Below are 25,730 nucleotides of genomic sequence, written 5' to 3'. Positions count from 1 at the left end.
TACTTAAGGCAAAAGATTGGGGTTCATTTATCTTTATATTCCCCATGCATCATCACACTTGCCACATTTGGGCTCACTGGAGCCAAAATAGATTGCCCAGAAAATCATGTTATACAATTATTGCATTATAAAGCTAGAGATGATCCACTAGTATATGTGCAGATTACTTCAAAATTTCCTGTGAGATTCAAGATTAAAATGAGTAGAGTGAGAAAAGGAGAAAAGGCTTTCAAATAAAAATGCTTATCTGTTGAGCCTCCCTTTTCATATGACCTCCACCCTATCATCCCCGTCTTGTAACTTGTAGCTCCTTCTTGTAAAACTATGAATGGAAAAAAAATTCAAGGTAAATAAATGGCTATAGAGAGGATGTATAAAAGACACACACAGTATGTGTTTTTCCTGGTAGGAATTTGAGAGTATTAACAAAAATAAAATTGGTAAAGACCCTACTTCTTCTAATGCAGGGAAAACTAAAAGGTAGAATCTGCTGCATCTGATCCCAATTCAAAGTGTTGCTCAGTTGCTTGGCTTTGATATTAGTCCTGAAATTACCCACCCCCATCAACTCCTCAGACGTGCTTTCTTTCTCTAGTATCCCAGATAGGATAGCCCCTGTCTCCTGAATCATTTGGTTGTAACTTAATATAAAATTCTTTACCAGGTTAATTGATTTCAGGTTGAAATATGTACAGTGTACAAAATGTGCAGCATGGAAGATGGAGAAAATTGGAAATCATTACTTCAACTGGTGGAAACTAAATTCAAGCTGAAGGAATAGTCACCTTTTACTTGCCTACCTGAATGTGTGAAGGTTTTCAGGAGTGAGGGACATGACTGTGCACAGAAATGACCAGCTAGCTGGGGCATAGGTAGGCTGAGGGCCCTATAACATGGATCAAGCTTAGTACAAGGCTTGGGTTCTAAGGGTCAGAGGGAAGGAGGAATGGGGATGTGAGGCTGAACTGGAAAGAACTTTCCAGCAAACATTGGATGGTCTCTTAAATCACGGAAGACCCACAGTGGCTATCCATGTTACCAAGAACAACAGATGGAGCCTGGAGAAAATAACCAACATGAACTGCAGATGAGCTAAAAACAACAGTAACAACAAAAACCTCTTGTGTTTATGTGTTTGTTTCCTGAAGCCTTGGTGAGGAGGTGCACACCTGGGCCCAACTAGAGCCAGTGGATGAGAAATCACTATGAAAAGCTCAGGGTTAGAGGAGTCATTCAATCAACCCACATGGTTTCCACTTCCTTGACCACTCCAGAAGGATAAAAAGTAAGACTGGGTTGTTGGCAGCACAAGGAATTTCATTTTATACTACTAGAAACCAGAACGCACTAAGGATCAGACTAGGGTCTTAAACAAGAACATGTACTCTATGGCTGGTTTACATGATTTTCAAAACAAAACCCTGACACATGCTATCCAGGTAACTTGTATAAGTGCTTTGTGCCTATTTCTTTGTTTATAAAATGAGGGATAATCCTCTTATCTACCTTATATGTTGACTGTAAAATACTTAAAATAGTGCCTGAGAAAGAATAAATACTGAAATCCAGTTGTGCATCGCTTATCAACAGTATGCTTTCTAAGAACTGAATTGTTAGACAATTTCATCATCAGATGAACTTTATAGAGTTTATTTACACAAACCTAGATGGTATAGCTCAGTCACTTGATAGGGTCTCTCGATGCAATCAACAGACTCAGTAATCACAAGATGTTTGAGGCTGCTGATGATGCTACATGGCATACTGCCTTATAGTAAACTGCTTTTGTGAGTGGGAGTATACTCTAGAATAATCATATAAACATCATGTAGTAAGTACATAAGCCAGTAACACAGTCATTTATTATCAACTGTTATGTGTTGTGCAATCTTGTATGTTTACACTTTTATGTGGCTGACAGTGCAGGTGTATTTACACCAGTATCACCATAAACATGAGTGATACCTTGTGTTACCATATTCCAATGGGTGTGATTTCACTAGGTTATAGGACTTTTTCAGTTCCATTATAATCTTATGGGACCACCATCACATATATGATCTGTGGCTGACTAAAACATTATAATATAGTGCATGATTGTATTAGCTACAATGGTTATTTTCTGTTATTTTATAATTTTCTCTGGACATCTTGTTGTAAGTACCTCAAAACACAATACCCACTTTTTATAATTTGAATCTAGAAATGTCCCCTCTGCCCCCAAGAGCTCATGTGTTAGGCAATGCAGCGATGTGCAGAGGTGTGAAAAGATTGGATTATTAGGGTTATGATCTCATTAATGGATTAATCCATCTGATGGATTAATAACTTGATTGGACTACTGGAGGCAGGTGGGACTTGGCTGGAGGAGGTAGATAACTGGAGGTTATGACCTTGAGCTATATCTGTCCCTGGATCTCCTCTCTCTCTCTCTCTCTCTCTCTCTCTCTCTCTCTCTCTCTCTCTCTCCCTCCCTCCCTCCCTCCCTCTCTCCCTCTCTCCCTCCCTCTCCCTTCCCCCAAGCCCCCCATCCCCTCTCTCCTTTCCTGGCTGCCATGAGATGAGCAACTGTCTTTCTTCCACCATACCCTTCCACCAGGATGTTTTACCTCACCTCAGTCTTAGAGTCAGTTGAGCATGGACTGAACCTCTGAAACCATGAGCCAAAATTAACTTTTCCTCCTCGAAGTTGTTAGTGTCAGATATATTGGTCAAAGCAACAAAAAGCTGACTAACATACTTTTCTGTATTTCTATATAGTCCCAGTTTACAAGAGAGGAATATTTTCTAGGAAGGGAGCTAATGCCTTTGGGAACAGATGGAAAAGTGTGCTGATCTATTAGAAACCTCAGAAAGAGCAAGTAGCAATACTGTCTGCAAAATCAGTTGCAGTCTCATGAAAGAAATAAAGCCAGTTCTTAATTGGTGACCATTAAAATAACTTCTCCGTGGAGGAGTTCAGAAAACAAGGCTGTAAGACAGCTGAGTATCAGGAGGCAATTGCCCTGGATGACAGGAAGCACCGAGCCTTTCTATATTAAGAAGAGACTTTTCACAGGCACTTTCCCCCCAGACAGCAAAGGGGCCAGCTTACAGCATTTGCCAAGCATCTGCCTCTTTAATCAAAAACTAACAAGGGGGAGCTGACAGAGAAAATGCCTATTAAAGATGGAGCCAACAATTAGTGCTGGATTCCAAGAGCCGTTTAACTGCAGTGAGCAGGTCTCCTGCAGAGTGGTTAGTTTTCTTTGCTTTATTAAAATGGGAGGTGCATAAAGGGTCTAGGGTCTCCACAATGAGGTGGAAAGAGTATGTTCTAGCTTCGCTTGAAGTCACAGGACATAAATAAGAAATGAAGGCTGAAGCATTACAAAAACAGCACAGAGGATGAATTTTCATGGACTGGTGAAGGCGATGGCTATTAGTTTTGTCTCTTGTGAGTCCTACAATGTTTCTACAGACTCTAATAGAATATCACATAAGCTAATTTTTTTCTTCTCCTAGTTCAGAATCCAGAAATGAGGTGCAAAAAAAGTAAAATTGTGCCTGAAGCAACTGTTATTCCAGTGACTCTCTACTTGGAACATCCTCTGAGCTGTCCATCAAAGCTCTCCCCACTCTGTTTCTCTGACCACTGCTCCCATCAAGAGAAGTGGCAGCTGTCTCTTGCCTCTCTGTTACACCTGGCTCTCCTTCCTCTCTCACAGTGATAGGTGGGGGTCAGGGGTTCCTGCAGGTCTTCCTTCTTCTGAGGCCACTCAGAATGAAACTCCTCAAAGGAAACTGTGGGCCTGCTAATGAGGAAATCATCCATTCCAATATTCCCCAAATTTCACATATACTCTGTGATCTCATCTCTTCCCTGTAAGTCCTGGAGATAACCAGTCTATATTTGCTTTTGAATATAAATATAAAAGCCATTTAGAGAAAAGAAAAAGCGAAGGAACCAAAGTTAGAAATGTTGTTATTTTTTATTTAACTTCTTTCTCATGACTCACACAAACATGTTTTAAATAAATACTATCAATAAGACAGTCATATTTTAGTATGTTTCCTTCTGTAGAATCATACTGGAAAAAGACTTTCTGATAAGCTTATTCAATGTTATGGTTCCTATTTATTATAAGGGGAGAGAGAGACATTGGGGCCACAGGTGGTAACTAAGTATTCTTCAAAGGATCCTTTTTTGGAAAAATTCCAGGGATGCTTACCTCAGGGATGCACTGCTTTGGAATCCCCCGTAGGCTGCAGTAATATTGGAGATGTTCCCAACCAGTCAGGAGCTCATCTAGGGCATCCTGCTGTGGACAGTAGCCAATAAGAACACCTGCCTTGCCAGCAGAAGACAGATCCACCTCCTCTCTGCAAAACAGAACAGGCTAAGAACAGTTTTCCCTAGCAAATATCAACCCATTTTTAAAAAATTTAGCTCATAAGAAGTCCATTGAAGTTCATTTACTATAATTAACTCACTTTGCATAAATAGGTTCAACTAAGGAGAAGGGAAGGATACCAGAATATGCAGCCTCAAAGCATGCATCTCTGGCACATGAACTATTTTGAGCTAATGGCAACTAGCAACAACAGAGGTAGGGAAAACTGTTTAACTTTCTCTGGGTAAAAAGACAGTATAAATTCCTTGCTTTTTAATTAATTAATTAATTTGTTTATACCAGTGATTGTACCCATTAGGGGCACTTAACCACTGAGCCACATCCCCAGCCTTTTTTATTTTAAGACAGATTTTGCTAATTTGCTGAAGCTAGCTTTGAACTTGTGATCCTCTTGCCTTAGCCTCCCAAGCCCCTGAGATTACAGGTGTGTGCCACCATGCTTGGCTTTAAATTTCTACTTTTCTAAATTTCCATTTGTAAAGATGTCTCTGTACTAGGAAGATCACTCTGATATGCTGAGAGACTCTGCTATCCTTATGGAGACAGCTGTTCCTCACCAGATACTTCCTCCCTCCCTGCTGATACTAGCCCATGAGGCAAAACCCAAGACCACTATGCCTTTGCTCAGCCTAAGATGGTGCACAAGCCTCATTCTTCTGGTCAATGTGTAGATTTTTCAATTCTGCTTGGTGAAAACTTCTGTGTGTACATTTTTCTCATTAATATGTCTTTTGTCAGTTTAATTTCCAGGGCTCTAGCAGAATTCCTAAGAAGGTAGAGGGAAAACTTTCCCCCTAACCCCACAGCAACCTTAGGAGCCCTGTAGAACAGGTTTGATTCCAAAGTGAGAGACATGGGTATTAACTAAAGTAACTCCAAGATTACTTTGGGTGTTAAAAGAAAAAAAAAATATGTGTGTATATTTAAAGCACAGAGCACTGCCGTACTACATGCACAGGGTGAGAATTATACAAAATTGCACGCTTTTTAAAAACTTGTTTTATTTCATATTTAACATTAATACATATTTATTACCAAATCACTCAAATGCAATAACATTTAATATTTTGATTGTTTTCTCATTATCTTGTTTTGGCAGGAAAAATAATAACTATGTAGCCATTTATTATGCATTTTTAAATAGGTAAGTTATGTTGACCATGAAGGTTCTTAAGAATACTTCAGGAAGAAAAATTCTTATTACTAAATAGAAAATAAGGTTTATAAAAAAAGACTTGTTGTGAAAGCATGACTTCTAAATGGGGTAATTATTAGCATTTCTTAAAGAAAGCACAGTTCAGAACTATTAATATTTTAAATTTCTATCTAAACCATGTATATGCTCATGGAAATAAACAATGAAAGAAAACATAGCTTGGTGTAAAATTTTAAATTCTCTCTCAATTTCATCCTTTTTTTTTTTTGTAAATCTTTAAGAGTTATATCTCAAACTTTGTTTTTTTTTTTTTTTTCCAAATTTGGGATAGTCAGAAGTTTATTTCATCTTTTTTCTACACTGTAGGAAATGTGTTCTCTTTAGTCAAACTCAAAAATTTTCTTTATCAGTGTACTTGAATTCTTATAAAATATGTATCTTGCAACATATATATGTATATGTATATATATATATATGATAGAATCATATACATATATATGATAGAATCACGTGGTGTTCTCAATTACCTGAAATATTAAAATTTCAAAGACTGTTTTCAATCACTGCCTCTGAAAAGTTTCAACTCAATAATTTTGTGGAAATTTTTTCCTATTCTCTTTTTTTGTTGCAATAATACAATATAAATTATACCATTTTAATCTCTGTAAAGTGTAAAATTTATATGTATTAGAATACTTATATGCTTTGTCAATGTGATCACTATCTAATTCTAAAATGTTTCTTTTCATCCCCAAACAAAACTCTGTACTCATGAATCAGTCATTCCCCATTTCCTTCTCCCCTCACCCCTGACACTATTCATCTTCATTCCATCTCGGTGGATTTAACTGTTTTGCATATTCTTTGGATTGTAGACATGAGAGTGCATATCATATGATTACTTTCTGCATCTGGCTGTTCTCACTTAGATATTATGTTTTCAAGGTCAATCCACTATAGAGTATGTATTAATATTTCATTGCATTCTCTTTTAATGGTAAAAATGCACACAGCAATTAACGAAAAACTCCACTGGCTTCATCTAGCAGATGATAAAACTAACACATGATGCAGCTGCCCTGAAATGTCTGCAAAGACTAATTCTAACACTTCTACCCTGCACTGGCAGGTCCACCATTTTTCATTTCATAACATTTATGCAGAAAGTTAAAAGAACTACATGAAAAAGAGAGGAGGCATTTTTTTAAAAAATTAGGATTTAGTTTTTATAACAGTTTTAGGTTTACAGAAAATTGAAAAGAAAGTACACACAGTTTCCATAGACTCTCTCCTTGCATTCAGAGTGTTCCCTATTATTAGCAGCTTGCATTGGTGTGGTAAATGTTTAACACTGAAGAACTAATATTGATCTATTAACTAAAGTCCATAGTTTATATTAGGGTTCACACTGCATTGTACAGTTTACTGGTTTTGACAAATGCATAACATCTACCATTACAACATCCTAAATACTAGATTCATTGCCTTAAAAAATCCCATGAGCTCCTCCTATTCATCCGTTCCCCGCTTCCCACAAACCTTGAAAATCACTACTTTTTACTTTTACTTTCTTTGTAGTTGTGCTTTTCCAGAAAGTCATAAAGTTGCATTAACACATCATAGAACATTTCATACTGGCTTCTTTCACTTAGCAACAGGCACTTAAAGTTTCTCCACAGGGTGGACTCCCAAATTTTCATGTTGAAACGTACCTTCTGAGAATGATGGTAATAAGAGGTGCGCCTTTGGTAGGTGATTAGGTCTGAAGGGTGGAATCCTCATAAATGTATTAGTGTCTATGATGTTTAATTGTAAGTACAATATGACTGTGTTAATGGATACATAGTTTATTGGTAAAGGATTATTTCTGAATATGTCTGTGAGGGTGTTTCCAGAAAAGTCCGACAAACCAGTCAGTGGACTAAGCAAGGAAGATCCACCACCCTCATTGTAGGAGGGTACCATCCTCTTGGTTGGGGCCCAGATAAAACAAAGAAGGCAGAAGAAAGCCAAATTCTCATGTGTGCTCTCTCTCTCTCTCTGTCTCTCTCTCTCTCTCTCTTTCCCTCTCTCTCTCTCCCTTCCTCCCTCCCCCTCTCTTCTCTCTCTTTCTCATTCTTTATGAGAAAACCGTGGAAAACCCTGACTAATACCATTTTCTTATAAGAGGCCTGAGGAACTGGTTAGTCCCTTTTGCCCTCCTAGTATGTGAGGAAGCAGCAATAAGTCACCATCTATTAAACAGAGAGCCTTCACCAGATGCCAGATCTGTTGGTACCTTCTCTTTCCTCTAGTGTTCTAATAGTAATTACTGGTTTTGCACAAAATTTTCATCATGTGTGTATTTTACTGCTCATTCATCCTTTTACAGGGAATAAGACAGTCTGATGAAATACAGGATGTTGATTTAAATTTCTATTAAACAATACAGTTTAAACACACATGTGTATATATGTATGTGTGTATCTATATATACATATACATATGTATATATATGTACATATATATATAAAACCATGGAATATTTGTATGTGTTATGCAAGAACATGTTAAGTGGATATTCAAGTTTCAAGTGTTCCCTACATGGATATTTACTAGAAACTTTATCAGGATGATACTCTAAAAGGTAGTGCAGGTGTTTTTGTCTATATAGATATATATATGTATATACAAGACAGACTGATGAAATACAGTATGTCTATTTAAATTTGTATTAAACAATGTGTATATTCTATACATGTGTAGAATATATTATGCATTTTGTTCATATACATTAAAAAAAGGTAAAAAGTTGAATTGCACCAGCAAATTGGGATCTATAATAATAATTTGAATCTCTTTATAAATACACACACACCCATGTTATCCTTTTTTTCTTTTTTTCAGCTACAAATAATTTACTTAATTAAAAACTCATTAGACAATGAAACAAATGTTAATACATTCTAAAGTAATAAAGAGAGAGCACAACTTTATACAGAGATGTATGTTTAGCAATGATCCTCTGGTGCCAATATGCATATGTATTTGAAGTATGTAATGTATACAAAATGTTGGCCTGGAAACAATTGTTCTGGGTACTGCTCTGAAAATTGATACTAATTGATTATGGACACATCACTTACCTGCCAGGTTTCACTAATGAAAGTGAAAAAGCTGATATAGATGTGAGTTTCCTAAAGAGCATTTCTTAAAATATTATAATATAAAATTATAATAGCCATGAAATTGAAAAAGGGTTTATTGAGCCAACAAATTTGGAAAATTCTCTATTCTGTATCCTGGCCTGAAAATTCACAGACAGATTTGTAAATGAAAGAATCTAAATAAAGTTGCAAATTACTTTTGGAAGAAATTACATTTAAAGAAATTAGTTGAACATAGAAAAACTTATTTAAACACACTTATAAGTACTTTTAGACACATTTATAAGTTAGATGACTTCCAAAGTCTTTCTCATTCAGAAAGTTCAGGACTGTGTTTTTTTTTTTTTTTTATTGTAAACAAACGGGATACATGTTGTTTCTCTTTACATGGAGTCAAGGCATACCATTTGTGTAATCATAAATTTACATAGGGTAATGTTGTTTGATCCAATCTGTTTTTTTTTTCCTTCCCCCCACCACTCCCACCACACTTTTCCCTCTATACAGTCCTTCCTTCCTCCATTCTTGCCACCCTCCTTAACCCTAACCCTAAAACTAACCCTAAACCTAATGCTAAACCCTCCCACCCCCATTATATATCCTCATCTGCTTATCAGGGAGATCATTCGTCCTTTAGTTTTTTGAGATTGGCTTATCTCACTTAGCATGATATTCTCCAATTTCATCCATTTGCCTGCAAATGCCATAATTTTATCATTCTTTATGGCTGAGTAATATTCCATTGTGTATATATGCCACAGTTTCTTTATCCATTCATCAAATGAAGGACATCTACGTTGGTTCCACAATCTGGCTATGGTGAATTAAGCAGAAATGAACATTGATGTGGCTGCATCTCTGTAGTATGCTGATTTTAAGTCCTTTGGGTATAGGTCAAGGAGTGGGATAGCTGGGTCAAATGGTGGCTCCATTCCAAAGTTTCTGAGGAATCTCCATACTGCTTTCCAGAGTGGCTGCACTAATTTATAACCCCACCAGCAATGTATGAGTATACCTTTTTCCCCACATCCTTGCCAACACCTATTGTTGCTTGTGTTCTTGATAATCGCCATTCTAATTGGGGTGAGATGGAATCTTAGGGTAGTTTTGATTTGCATTTCTCTTATTACTAGAGATGTTGAACATTTTTTCTTATATCTGTTGATTGCTTGTACATCTTCCTCTGTGAAGTGTCTGTTCATTTCCTTAGCCCATTTGTTGATTGGATTATTTGTATTATGGGTGTAGAGTTTTTTGAGTTCTTTACAGATTCTGGAAATTAGCACTCTACCTAAAGTATGAGTGGAAAAGATATTCTCCCACTCTGTAGGCTCTCTCTTCACATCACTGATAGTTTCCTTTGCTGAGAGAAAGCTTTTTAGTTTGAATCTATCCCAGTTGTTGATTCTTGCTTTTATTTCTTGTGCTATGGGAGTCCTGTTAAGGAAGTCTAATCCTAAGCGAACAAGGTGAAGATTTGGACCTACTTTTTCTTCTATAAGATGCAGGGTCTCTGGTCTGATTCCGAGGTCCTTGATCCATTTTGAGTTGAGTTTTGTGCAGGGTGAGAGATAGGGGTTTATTTTCATTCTGTTGCATATGGTTTTCCAGTTTTCCCAGCACCATTTGTTGAAGAGGCTATCTTTTCTCCATTGCATATTTTTGGCCCCCTTGTCTAGTATGAGAAAATTGTATTTATTTGGGTTTGTGTACATGTCCTCTGTTCTGTACCATTGATCTACCTGTCTATTTTGGTACCAATACCATGCCGTTTTTCTTTCTATTGCTTTGTAGTAGAGTTGAAGATCTGGTATTGCAATGCCCCCCTGCTTCACTCTTTCTACTGAGGATTGCTTTAGCTATTCTGGGTTTTTTATTCTTCCAGATGAATTTCATAATTGCTTGCTCTATTTCTGTAAGGTACATCATTGAGATTTTAGTTGGAATTGCATTGAATCTGTATAGTACTTTAAGTAGTATGGCCATTTTGACAATATTAACTCTGCTGATCCAAGAACAAGGGAGATCTTTCCATCTTCTAAGGTTTTCTTTAATTTCCTTCTTTAGTTCTGTAGTTCTCATTGTAGAGGTCTTTAACCTCTTTTGTGAGATTGATTCCCAAGTATTTTATTTTTTTTTGAGGCTATTATGAATGGGGTAGTTTTCCTAACTTCTTTTTCCGAAGATTTATCACTTATGAATAAAAATGCATTGGATTTATGAGCATTGATCTTGTAACCTGTTACTTTACTGGATTCACTTATGAGTTCTAAAAGTTTTCTGGTGGAATTTCCAGGTTCCTCTAAATATAAAATCATGTCATCAGCGAACAGGGATAGTTTGAGTTCTTCTTTTCCAATTTGTATCCCTTTAATTTCTTTGGCTTGTCTTATTGCTCTGGCTAGAGTTTCAAGGACGATGTTGAATAGAAGTGGTGAAAGAGGGCATCCCTGCCTTGTTCCAGTTTTTAGGGGGAATGCTTTCAGTTTTTCACCATTTGGAATGTATTGGCCATGGGCTTAGCATAGATGGCCTTTACAATGTTAAGGAATGTTCCCACTACCCCAATTTTTTCTAGTGTTTTGAGCATGAAGGGATGCTGTATTTTATCAAATGCTTTTTCTGCATCTATTGAAATAATCATGTGATTCTTGACTTTAAGTCTGTTAATATGGTGAATGACATTTATTAAAATCCGAATGTTGAACCAACCTTGCATCCCTGGGATAAACCCCACTTGATCGTGGTGCACCATCTTTCTAATACATTTTTGTATGCGATTTGCTAAAATTTTGTTGAATTTTTGCGTCGATGTTCATTAAGGATATTGGTCTGAAATTTTCTTTCCTCGATGTGTCTCTTTCAGATTTAGGTATCAGGGTGATATTGGCTTCATAGAATGAGTTTGGGGGGGTTCCCTCCTCTTATATTTCATGGAATACTTTGAGGAGTATTGGCATGAGCTCTTCTTTAAAGGTTTTATAGAACTCGGCTGAGAACCCATCTGGTTTGGGACTTTTCTTTGTTGGTAGCCTTTGATGACCTCTTCTATTTCATTGCTTGAAATTGATTTATTTAAGTTGTGTATATCCTCCTCATTCAGTTTAGGTAATTCATATGTCTCTAGAAACTTGTTGATGTCTTCGAGGTTTTCTGTTTTGTTGGAGTATAGATTTTCAAAATAGCTTCTAATTATGTTTTCTATTTCACTCGTGTCTGTTGTGATATTTCCTTGTTCATTCCGAATTTTAGTAATTTGAATTTTCTCTCTTTTCTCTTTGTTAGTGTGGCTCAGGGTTTATCAATTTTGTTTATTTTTTCATAGAATCAAATCTTCATTTTGTTAATTTTTCTGATTGTTTCTTTTGTTTCAATTTTGTTGATTTTGACTCTGATTTTAACTATTTCCTGTCTTCTACTACTTTTGGTGTTGGTCTGCTCTTTTTCTAGGATTTGAGCTGTAGTGTTAAGTCATTTATTTGTTGATTTCTACTTTTTTTTTGAATGTGCCCCATGAAATAAATCTTCCTCTAAGTACTGCTTTCATAGTGTCCCAGAGATTTGATATGACATGTCTTTGTTCTCATTTACTTCTAATAATATTTTTATTTCCCTCCTGATGTCCTCTGTTATCCATTCATCATATAGTAGTGTATTATTTAACCTCCAGGTATTGGAGAAGTTTCTGTTTTTCATTCTGTCATTTATTTTTAATTTCAATCCATTTTGCTCTGATAGAATACAAAGTAGTATCTCTATCTTCTTGTATTTGCTAGCAGGAGCTTTGTGGCATAAAATATGGTCTATTTTAGAGAAGGATCCATGTACTGCTGAGAAGAAAGTGTATTCGTTCTTTGTTGGATGGTATATTCTATATATGTCCATTAAGTCTAAATTTTTGGCTGTGTTATTGAGATTGTTTCTTTATTCAATTTTTGTTTGGAATATCTATCCAGTGGTGAGAGAGGTGTGTTAAAATCGCCTAGTATTATTGTGTTGTGCTCTATTTGATTTCTGGAATTAAGAAGGATTTGTTTGACGTACATGGATGAGCCAATGTTCAGGGCATAGATATTTATGATTGTTATGTCTTGCTGATTTATGCCTCTTAAGTAGCATGTAATGTCCTTCTTTATCCCTTCTGATTAGTTTTGGCTTGAAGTCCACATTATCTGAGATGAGCTTTTTTGCTGAGTCCATGTGCATGGTATGTTTTTTCCCATCCTTTCACCTTTAGTCTATGGGTATCTCTTTCTAAGAGATGAGGAGTCTCTTGCAGGCAGCATATTGTTGGATTTTTCTTTTTAATCCAATCTGCCAGTCTATGTCTTTTAATTGATGAGTTCACGCCATTAACATTCAGGGTTATTATTGTGATATAATTTGTATTCCCAGTCATTTGACTCATTTTTGTTTTTTGACATGATTTGGTTTCTCCTTTATTTGGCTATTCCTTTAGGCTAGTTCCTCCGGTTGCTGATTTGCATCGTTGTTTTTCATCTCTTCCTCATGGAATATTTTGCTGAGAATGTTCTGTAATGCTGGCTTTCTTTTTGTAAATACCTTTAGCTTTTGTTTATCATGGAAGGATCTTATTTTGTTGTCAAATCTGAAAATAAGTTTTGCTGGGTATAAGATTTTTGGTTGGCATCCATTTTCTTTCAGGGCTTGGTAAATGTTGTTCCAGGCCCTTCTAGCTTTTAGGGTCTGGATTGAAAAATCTGCTGATATTCTTATTGATTTCCCCCTGAATGTAATTTGATTCTTTTCTCTCACAGCCTTTAAAATTCTGTCTTTATTTTGTATGTTAGGTATTTTCATTATAATGTGCCTTGGTGTGGGTCTGTTGTAATTCTGTATATTTGGAGTCCTATAAGCCTCTTGTACTTGGATTTCCATTTCATCCTTCAGATTTGGGAAATTTTCTGATATTATTTCATTGAATAGATTGTTCATTCCTTTGGTTTGTTTCTCTAAGCCTTCCTCAATCCCAATCATTCTTAAATTTGGTCTTTTCATGATATCCCATAATTCTTATAGATTCTGTTTATGATTTCTTACCATGTTCTCTGTTTGTTCAACTTTGTTTTCAAGATTAAATATTTTCTCGTCAATGTCTGAGGTTCTGTCTTCCAGTTGTTCTATCCTATTGGTTATGCTTTCTATGGAGTTTTTAACTTGGTTTACTGTTTCCTTCATTTCAAGGATTTGTTTGTTTTCTTTTCAGTATCTCTAATTCTTTATTGAAATGATCTCTTGCTTCCCATATTTGGTCTTTTAACTGTTGATTGGTGTAATCATTTAATGCCTGCATTTGATCTTTCATCTCCTCCTTCAATGTCTGCATTTGCTCTTTTATATCCTTGTTTGCTTCCCTGATTGTTTTAATTATGTACATTCTGAACTCCCTTTCTGACATTTCGTCTGCCATGCTGTCATAGGGTTTTATTGATATAGTATCTAGGTTTGTTTGGGACATTTTCTTCCCTTGTTTTCTCATATTGGTCAGATGTCAGTGGGACTCTGAGATATTGCAGATTTCCTCTATTGGCTTATAGTGTCCCTGTAGATTTCCATTATATCACCTCCCAGCCTTCAGTAGCCTGATGTCTTGGAGGAACTTGATAATGCAGTGCTTCCGAAGAAGCTGCCCCTAGCCCACTACTGGTTCCAGGGCTTGGAGCTGGCTCTGTGTGGAAAGGCTCTCACTGAACCATTTGCTCCGAGAAGCTGGCCTTGAGAGGAGCCTGCCACCGGAGGGAACAGGGCTGCTTGGGGAAGTCCCTGGCTGCCCTGTCCTGGTCCCTGAAGCTGCCTGCGGGCTGGAGCTCGCCGCTGGTGCCAGGACTTGGAGCTGGTTCTGTGCAGAAAGGCTCTCACTGGGGATCTGCTCCGAGTAGCTGGCTGTGTGGAAGGAGCCCACCTCCAGAAGGTGCAGGGCTACCTGGGAAAGACTCTAGCTGCCCTGCCCTGCTCTGAGAAGCCGCCCTTGACCAGGCCTGCTGCCCTGGCTGAGCTTCACCCGGTGGGGGAGACTCACCCCGTGGCTCTAGTTTAGTGTGAGTCTCTCAATGCCTCCCCTCCAGAATCCTGAGTTCTGGAGCGACAGGAGATGCAGTCACCACATCTTGGATCGCCCCCACAGGTTATCCTTTAGAATATCTCTCTACTAGAGTTTCCAGGTAATACTTATTTTTATGTACTTATATATTATATTTATGTATTCATGTATATATATGTGTGTGTGTGTGTGTGTGTGTGTAGTGTATAGATAGATAGATAATTTGTGGCTCCAAACATTCCATGTATTTACTATTTTAATTTCATTATCTCACTTGAAACTGAAATGAACTGGGCTTCAATTTTTGGAAAATCTAAAATGTTCTACATCTAAAAGGGAACTGAATCACTAATTAAAAGTATTTTGAAAAATTAAGGGGCACAATAATGAAGTGAATAAAATGCAAAAAAAATTTAACTCTCTTTAAAAGCAGGAGAACTGACTGAGAAAAGACATGTCTCCTGACTGTCTCCTGAAGTCTGGGCCATCACATACATGAGGAAGAGATGGTGACACCATGCAGAAAGTTACTGCTGAGAGGAAGAGGAGATAAGAAAAGTGGTTACCAGTGTTTTGGAAAGATAAAATCGGAGGTTCGGGGCTACCATGACCAACAGGCCATAGAGGGCCAACAGCTCAGAAGGAAATGAAATCTATAACTCTAAAGTACTAGCTCCCTTGGACTATTCATAAATTCCTAAGCTATAGGGGTCTGCAACTGAAGAGGACACACATAACACAACTCTAAGGGGCTACATATGGAACAGAACAATAAAATTTATATAATGAGCCTAGGAAAATAAACCACTACAATAAAAACAGGAATTAAGGAGACCTGGCCTGGGCATGGGGGTGCTTGCCTGTCATCCCAGTAACTCCAGAGACAGGATTAGGAGGATTACAGTTTTGAGGTCAATCTGGATAACTGAGAAAGACCCTGTCTCGAAAATAAATAAATAAAAAGGCCTGGATCTGAAAGTTAATCTCTAGTACCAAAAAAGAAAAACAAAAACCAAAACAAAAACGCAAGACATATGTTGGAACTCTGGCAAATAACCATGGCTTTCAGTCAGGACCACTGAAAGGTGATATCCAGAGATGCATACAGACAAACCCTTAAAAGGACTTATTTAAGAGGAGCATCTAAATTAGTAAGTGTATTAAAGTGATGTTCCTATTCTAATTATATAGTCGATCTAAAAGGAATTGTCTTTGAAAGAAAACAGAATCATCCAGAGGTTCTAAATGTTTTCAATGAATCAAACTTTTTCAGATGTCGTGGGTTGAACAATAAATAAAAAAAAAAGTTGAAATACTCCTAGGACCTAGGAATGTGGCCCTATTTGGAAACAGAGTACTACAGAAAAAAATTAAGTTAAAATGAAGTAATTAGTGTGTGGGAGGGGCCTAATCCAATGTGACTGATGTTCCTATACAAGGGAAAAAGTGGTCACAGAGACAGTACAGTGGAAAGACTATATGAGCATATGGGGAGGAGAAGGCTATCTGCAAGCCAAAAAGAGATGGGAAGAGTCCTTCAGAGCCTCATAAGGGACCAACTCTTCTGAGTCTTTTATTTCAGATTTCTAGTCCCTAGAAATGTGAGACAATAAATTTCTGTGATTTAAGCTATCCAGGTTGTGGTACATTTTCACATCAGCTGTAGAACTCTATTATTCCAAGAAAACTATTCAACAGAAACAGGAAGAGTAACAAAACAGAAATAGGCCTATAAGTGATTTAGATATTGGAATTATCAAATATAGACTTTAACATAGAACAATTAATACATGAACAAGAAAAAGTGAAAAGATGAATGATACCAGCAAATTGGGATCTACTAAAAGAAAAAAAAAAAACTAATGAAAATTCTAAGTAATAATAACTGAAATCCACAAGGCAATAGAGTACATTGAACACAGCAGTAAATACGAATATAAATGGATATAAAACATCAATACAGTAATACTAACATAAATACAGTCCTTACATGTTAGCATATTATGCAAAATTTCTGCATAGAAATGTGACAGTTTTGTGAGATGGATGAAGTCCTTAAAATTACTTCTAAAATATAGTCAATCAGAAGGAATAGAAACTCTAAAGGGCGGGCCAGGGTCTGGAAGCGGAGGGTGGGTTTCTGAGACCTTCAAGTCAATCATAAAGATGCTCAATCCTCTACCTGGCCAGACTGATGTAATAATCTGGCAATTAACATCTAGATCAAAAAGTCTGCATTCTTCTGTTCTCACTTTCTCTTTCAATGGTGAGGAAAACCAGAGACCTGGATGATCCACACATTGCATTATTATTTTTTTAAAAAGCAGCTAACTTAATTTTTTCTGGCATTAATAATTTTGCCATCATCATCATATATTAGCAGTGTTTAAAGTTTGCCTCATTCATCCTTGAGGACCATCCAACAAAGAATAAGTACACAGGTTGCATTTATTTATCAGAGATTGTATTAAAAGTTGCCCAGTACCAACTCCACGCTACATTTATTTAGCATCTTTTATGTGCAAGGTTTATGGGCACAGTAAAGATGATGCAGTCTTTAACTCAAGAATTTCATAATTTGGGTGGAAAAGAAAGCTAAGAAATAATTATTGAAAAGAAAATAAGTAAATGGTAAGAAAATACTGAAATATCAAGTTGGAAACTCCAAAATGTAATACAACATTGTCCTACAATGTTGAGTTCCTTTCAGCTTTTACATGCCAGCAATTTTTAGAGAAAAATCTAGGTAATGTGTATTTACACTGTGGCTGGGTAGTCTTAATATAACTTAAGGATTTGTTATATTTCTGTAACGATTACTTATTTAAGGATTGTTCAGGGGCTGCTTCATAAATTACATGAATTACAAAAAAATCTAAAAAGTTCTACATCTAAAAAAATGCAGTCACTAATTAATACTAAAAGAAAAATTCAGGTCCAAGAGAATTCACTAGGAGATTCTTTGAAATTTTATGAAAAAATAACATAATTTCCCAAGTTATTTTATAAGGTCACTGTTACTTTAGTGTTTAAACTTCACAAGAATGTTACAATAGGTAAAATCACAGGGCAGGCTCTCATAATATTAGTTACATTCAAAACACAGAAATTACAAAAAAAAAAAAAAAGCCAACCCAGAGTTCCATATCCAACAAAACTGCCATTCAAAATTGAACAAGAAATTAAGACATTCACAAATAAATAAAAACTGAGTGTGCAGACAAAATTGCCCTACCGAAATTCTAAGGATGTTCTTTCAGTTGAAATGAAGGAACTTGAATCCACATAAGCAAATGATAGAAAAAGCAAAGGTTAAGGTAAGTATACAATGGACAAGATAAAGGTATGTTTCGTTTGTAATTTCTCCTTTGTCTTTTCTTATTTAAATCCATATCCATGATAGATTAATCACAACTGCACACTGATGAACCTGCAAATGTATAAGGATGCTATTTGCAGTAACAACAGAATAAGGAGTGATTAAGATATATGAGACCAGTTTCATAAACCTTTAAAATTTAAGTTGGCATTAATACAAATTGGAGAATTTAAATTCAAAATGCTAATTATCTTAAGGAAACACCTAAAAATAACTCAAAAATATATAGTAGAAGAAACAAAAATATTAAAGCAGAGTTCTAGGAAATATACATGTAGCACAAAAGAAGGCAATTATGGAAGAAGAGAGGAACAAAATAAGACATATATAGAAAGCAAATAAAATATGGTAGACACAAGTTCTATAATATCAGTAACTAAATTAAATGTAAATTAATTAAACATTCTAAATAAAATGCAAAGACTGGCAGAACGGATTTTTAAAAAGATTCAATTGTATGTTGTCTACAAAATATATACTAAGAATCAAAGTCAGCAGTTGCATATAAAAGTGTAAAAAAAATACAATGCAAACACTGTTAAAAAGTTTTGTGGTGACTCTATTAATATAAAACACAGTACATTCACAAAATATTTTTACCAAAATAAAAAAGAAAGAAAAATACTTTATAAAGATTAGAGGGTTCATTCCTCAGGAAGTCAGAACAATTATAAAAATATATGTACTTAAAAAGAAAGCTCCAAAATGTATAAAGCAAAAGCTAACATTAAAGGGAGAAGTAAGCACTTCAAAACAATTAGAAAACCCAATATACATTCAATTAAGCAAAGAATAACAATTCAGAAGGTTAACAAAAATATAGGAAAGTTAAACAACAAAATAAACCAGCTAGACCTAAGTGACTTAACAGAGTTCAGAAGTCTCTGCCCAACAAAACCAGAACATGTTCTTCCATGTGTGCAAGTAACATTCTCCAGGATAGCACATGGTTTTGACCATAAATAAATCTCAGTAATTCAAAATGACTGAAATTATACAAAGTATGTTCATTGACTACATTGGTCTGAAATTAGAAATCAATAACAGAAGCAAATATAGGAAAATACCAAATGTGCAGAAATGAAACAATGTACTCTGAAACAATCAATGGGTCAAATAAGAAATCAAAAGAGAAGTTAGAAAATAATCTGAGATTAATGAAAACAAAATACAACACACCAAACTTGTGATATTGAGCTAGAAATGTGCCTATATAGTTTTAATACCTGTATTTAAAAAAATAAAAAAGAAAATAGCCAAGGGCAATGGCACATGCCTGTAATCCCAGTGACTCAGAAGGCTCAGGGATGAGGATCACAAGTTCAAGGGCAGCCTCATCTGAGACCCTGTATCAAAAATTTTAAAAAGTGTGTGTTGGGAAAGGAGGCTGGGGAGGTAGCTCAGTGATAAAGTTCCCCTGACTTCAATCCCTAGTAACCCCACCAAAAAAATTAATTCATTCATTTTTAAGAAAAAAGAAAAATAGATATCAAACAATAGCCTATTTACTTTAAGAAATCATAAAATGGTAAAGCAAACTAAACCAAAATCAAGTGGAGGTAAGAAAAAAAATGACTAGAGAAGAAATGAGTAAAATAAGAAATAGAAAAACAATACAAAATAGAGAAAATCAGCTGTTTCTTTGAAAACAAAATCTACAAATCTTTAGCTACTAACCAAGAAAAGTGAAAGATGAAAATTACTAAAATTGGGAATGAAATATTTCTGCAAACCTTACAGAAACAGAAAGATTTACAAAGGAGCCACAAGCATATTCATAGGCCAACAAATTAGATAACTTAGGTGAGATAGGCAAACTTCTAAAAAGACCCAAACTACTGAATGTGATCAAATGAGAAAGAATCTAAACAGCTCTGTAACAATAAAAAGGCTGACTTTGTAATTTAAAAAAATTTCCATGATTAAAATTCCAGGACCATGTAATCTCACTGGTGAGTTCTACTACATGTTTAAGGGTTAATTAAATCAATTTTACACAGCCTGTTTCAAAAAACAGAAGAGGAAAAAATGATTCTCAACTAACTCTGTGATATCAGTAATGACATAATAACAAAACCAAATACACAACAGGGAAAAAAGAATACATATTTGTTTTGAATATGGATGTAAAGATCCTTAACAAAATACAGATAGATGGTTTTTACCTAAGTGGAGTTATATACCATAAACCCATCATAAGTTGAAAATGTTATTTCAAAAATATGCTCAATATACCTAAATTACTATGTCATAATTTATCCTACCCTACTTTACACACCCTCAGAACTTACATTAGGCTGCGGTTGGGCATAGTCAAAGAATATCCTACCACATGTCATTAGACTGGGAAAAGATGAAGATTCAAAATTCAAAGCCCAGTTTCTAATGAACATTTCTCTCTTTCACACTATCATAAAATAGAAATATTTTGTATAGAACTATTGTAAGTCAGGGACCCTTTGCACAAGCATATTGAAAGCAACAGCATATAAGGTGAATTAGATACCATGATCAAGTAGGACAAATCCCGGAATACATGGTTGGTTTAGTATATGAAAATTAATCATCATATACCACATTAACAGAAATAAGGTCAAGAACTACACAACATCTTGAAAAACAGTGAAAAATCTAAGTGTCTTTCATGATAAAATCTTGAACAAATGAGAGACAAAAGGGATTTTATTTTATGATCCTATTTATATGAAATTTTCCATTTATAATATCCCATTTATATGAATAGACAAATCTATTGAGAGAGCAGATTAATGGTTGCCAAAGACTGAGGGAGGGAGCAACAATGGAGAAAGACTACTAATAGGTACAAAGTTTCTCTTCAAGGTGATGAAAATGTTATTTAATTAAATAGTTGAAATTATTACACAAATTTGTGAATCCCTGCATTGTTCCACTTAAAATTACAAATTCTCTGGCATGTGAATTATACCTCTGTTAAAACACAGTCAGTTAAAGTTATAAACATACTCATGTTCTATGCAAACAATTTTAATTTCTCATCTATGTATAACATAAATGGTTTCATAGGTGTACCGTAAATGTTCATAGGAAATGTCTGTCAATACTAATGAAAATAACCAAGCCATTGCAACATACAAAAACACGGATGCATCTCACAAACATGATATTGTGGTTAAGAATCCACCCACAAAATAGTATACACTTTGTGATTCCACTTACGTAACATTCATGAACAAGCAATCGGAAATATGGTCATTAAAATCAGAAGAATGCTATGTTTGTTTGTAGGGAAACATGAAGGGGGCTTCTGAGGTTCCATCAAAAGTCTACTTTCTAGTTTTATGTGCTTTCATTATAAAAACATGTCAAACCATACACTTCTTATTAGCAGTAATTATTCATCTCGGTTTTTAAAATTTATGTTTTAAAAATTGTTGACAAACTCCACATATTAATTTATAAATCACCTAGAAAAAAGTTTCAATGTTTAAAAAGATTTTACTTAGTTTCTGCTGGAATGATCTCCTACCAGCTCTCCTGAATCTCAAGCAGCCTATTGACAATTTAAAGATATAACATTTTATTTAAATTCTCTAAACCATTTGAAGATAGGGAATACATATATTAAATATTTCCATTGTCCTATGACCTTACACACTTCCTAACCCTGCAGTGTTCATGGTCATACTTATTATTTCTAATTAGTAACTTTGATCTCTAGAACATGGGAATAGCTCAGAACAGGTGGAAGATGGCAGTCTAGGGACACAGGAATTCAACCACAGATGAGTGAATGTCTGATCCTGCTCATACACCATCATCTAGTGCAGGAATGGTTGCATTATTTTCAGTTATAAGGAGTTACAATTTTTAACTAAGGTCATGGTTTTACAAAGGAGTGAAATGAAGCACTTTTAAGAGCAGGGCATTTTTCTTCTCATGTGCTGATAAAATGCCTACATTTCCTTGATAATTAGTAGAAACAACTTCTTTGCACAAATCTCAAACATAAGTATCAGTTGCACCTCTAACACGCTAGGCAAGTGCTCTACCACTGAGCTACACTCCAAGATCCAAACTGCAAAGTTTTTTATTATGAATCGACATATATCTTTGAAGGAAATTTGGAAGAATGTTTACAGAGAGGACCCACAGAGAGGACTGAACCACAGCACAAGCAGGCATTCAAATACCATTAAAGGCATATCAAATCGAACCATGCTGCATTTTCCCTTTTTGTATTTTTAAATTAGTTTAAATACAAGCAGGTCTGTGAATAGTTCAATTTTTTATCTGAATTTTGAGGAAAATGAAAGTTTAGGAAGATCACCATTACAAATAGAAATCTGGTGAATAGGACCCATTTTCAATGATATCACATTATATATAATCTGGATGGAGGCACTAAGTGTGCATACCCAATATAGATAGGCATTCAGAAGGAGGTCATATGATAATGAAGCCCTGGAGTAAGGGAAAGTGAATATCTAGACCAGGGTCCATTTTAATTGACCCAGAGGAATAGGCATTCATTGACATAAATCTTCCCATCTAACCCTGAGTGATGCTAACCACACACCTCCTAAATAAAAATCAGTGTCCATCACATTTACGCTATTAGAAAATGCTCACATCCATTTCATAGTTTCCACATACTTGCATTTTGGTTATCTTGACCTAATAAAGAAGGTCATAGCATTCTGTATGCTTCATGCTTCAGCACCACTTGGAAAGATAAGACATTTTTCAGTTGTAAGTCTGACATGAAAATGAACTTCTAGTAGCTTTTATCATGATGCATACTGACTAGATTTTTCTCTTTAATTAATGACACAACAGACCAAGAAACCCTGAAAATTAAATATAAATCTTGGAGCACTCTGAGGGGATTTTGCCAAACCAAGAGCTTTCTCACTTCAGGCATTTAATTTCCTTTATATTATCAGCAGTCTGTAAACTGCCAAAGTAGGCAAATAAGAGCCAAAAAACTACTCAGTGGACCAAGTTTGATTTGCTTTCCAGTCAGGTTTTAGCTCCATTTGCTATTCAAACTCCCTACTTTATCCCTCCACGGTCTGTACTTCCCTACAGGCTTAACCCCACATTTCACCACAGATTCTATCATCAGGTGACCATGGGTTATTTATGTGTGCCACAGTCTTTTAGCACTTGGTCCCACTGGCTCCTGGATGTCGGCCAAGTGTCAGGGGAAGTCCCTGAGCTCATGACTGAGACAAAATAACTGGAACCAAAAAGCCTGGCTTAAGGGACCCACATCCTCCATGCTAGCTTAGTGTATTTTAAAAAGAATAGGGGGCATCCATGGTGCTTGGTTTATTAAATATAGACCAAGAACATGATTTCATTTCCCTCACTGAAAGTTAGATTTAAGCCTACAAACCTAAAAACACTCACCCTGCATACATATAACAACCTATTTCACCATGCAACGCAAGTGGAATTCTCTCAAGTCTTTCAAAGTGATAATTAAATGTAAGTATCTGTGCAACATAACAGAGCAGAATGATTCTTTAGGAAATACTAAAAAACACATTTTTAGTTAATTTAACTCCTGCGTACATGATTGAGAAGCTACAGCTCTAATAAAGTAATGCCCTTTTTCAAAACAGTAAAATCACACCTAATTATAATTTCATATTGCCAAGATTTGTTTTTCCTTCTTGCCCACCAAGAAAATGTTATGAATTTCTGGCAACAAAATGGCTCATTAAATTACATATATGCTTTTTCATTAGAGTTGCCAACTTCTCATCTAATAATTTATTTAAGGGAGCAACTATATTAAAATATTGAAGACATGTTTTCAAAGAACAAATGGTAGCTTATGCCCATCGCTTGTTACACTATCACTCAAGACTTTTCACCTGATTTTTCTTTCACTTGTGATGTTATCATTTTTGAAATATGCATATCTACATTTAAAAACTATCCATGAAATATGAAATATAACTTCATTTCCAGTTTCTCAGCACCCCTTAACCAAATGCAATTGTTCCTCAAGGTCAGTGTTAGAAGTTAAACAAAGTCATCAATACGGAATTTGGATGATGAATATGAGTGTCCATAATTCATATAATTTTCTGTAATACATCTTGCACATATTTATGTTATTTTCTGAATATATATTGATTTGAATTATTTAAATTCCTTATTAATTTCATAATAGATATTGTCAGGAAGGGTTTTTAAACTTTAACACTTCAAACAACTCTAGTTTGAACACTCACACTGTATACACATAACCACCTATTTCACCAAGCAATGCAAGTAGAATTCTCTCAAGTCTTTCAAAGTGATAATTAAATGTAAGTATCTGTGCAACATAACACAGATAAATTACATAAGGAATGTTCATATAAAGAAATACTTAGAAACATATCATTTATAAGAAGTCTACAGGTTGATAATGTTAGTACAACTATTTACTACCTACTTAACATTTTTAATACTTAATAAAGGACATAATATTTTACAACAGGAATCTTATTTTATTAAAGTGGAATTTTTCAAAATCCTACATGAGAAATACCATGTGTTAGCTAGCTTTCTGTTACTGCCAAAAAAAATATATTTAAAATAACATAATTTTGCTCATATTTCTGGTGGTGGCAGTGCATGATCAATTGGCCCACTGCTTTGGACCTGTGGCAATACATCCTAGCAGATGATGGTGGAGCAGACATACTAACCTCATGGCCAGGAAAAGGAAGACAGGTAGAGAAGGGTCTGGGGTGCTACTATCTCCTTCAAGGGCAAATGCACTTGAATCACAAGAAGGCCCCACATCTTAAAATTTCCTCAGCACTACTTCCCAACAGCACCAAACAGAGACCAAGGCTTCACCATGGAGGTTTTTGGGGGACATTTAAGATCCAAACTATAGCATATGGGTTATTTGAGTATATTGTGTATCAAAATCTACTAAAAATCACTATTGAAAAAAAATAAGTAGAAAATAAAGCTAGATAACTTCTCTTTTTTATTAATAAGCTACTGATGAAGAGTAGCCATAAGATGAAAACACCTCAATTTTACATTGGTTTTATAGCATTCTTTCACCTTTTCAGAATCTTCCAGGGATTCCAATGTAATTTTTTTATGAAAAGTCTTAAATCGAATTTAGTACTGTCTTGGACACATCTGGAATAACTCAGAAAAACATGCAATGCAAAGGTAGCTAAAATTAGGAGAAGGCATGGAGAGATAAAAGCTAACTTTATCAAACACAATTAAATTCAGGTCTAAGCAATAAATGAGCCTTAAGTTTATGTTATCCTAGAAGTTTAAGAAGGATGAAATTCAATTTCGTACATTAACTTGTTCTAGCTTTCCCTGGCCTCCTGGGGAAGCTGCCCTCTCCACACCAGGATTGGTGCAGGGCCTGCTGTCTCTGTAGGGTGTTGCAGTCAAGGACTCAGGGCCCCTGGCCAGTCATGCTCTCACACATACTGCCCTCCTAGCCACATGACTTCATTCCAAGGCTGAGGCCTTCCTCCATCACTTCTGATGAGATTATCTTATGGGGCTGGGATGGAAAAAACTGAAAGACACTTTTCCAACCTGACCCAATGCTTTTTCACTTCTGGTCCTCCTT

The 25,730-nt window shown here is 35.5% G+C and overlaps 1 protein-coding gene across 1 annotated transcript in view; it reads right to left on the bottom strand.

Moving 5' to 3' along the window:
- The window catches only part of Abca13 (ATP binding cassette subfamily A member 13), a 475,698-nt gene that overhangs the window by 47,593 nt on the left and 402,375 nt on the right, over nucleotides 1-25,730 (bottom strand). The window contains 1 exon segment of the mRNA XM_047562044.1: nucleotides 4,212-4,362. Within this exon segment, the coding sequence (XP_047418000.1) occupies nucleotides 4,212-4,362 (151 nt within the window).

Source organism: Sciurus carolinensis, chromosome 8 (assembly GCF_902686445.1).
Source record: "Sciurus carolinensis chromosome 8, mSciCar1.2, whole genome shotgun sequence".
Taxonomy (NCBI): domain Eukaryota; kingdom Metazoa; phylum Chordata; class Mammalia; order Rodentia; family Sciuridae; genus Sciurus; species Sciurus carolinensis.
The sequence above is the reverse complement of the archived record's forward strand: the minus strand, read 5'-3'. Positions and strand labels throughout refer to the sequence as shown.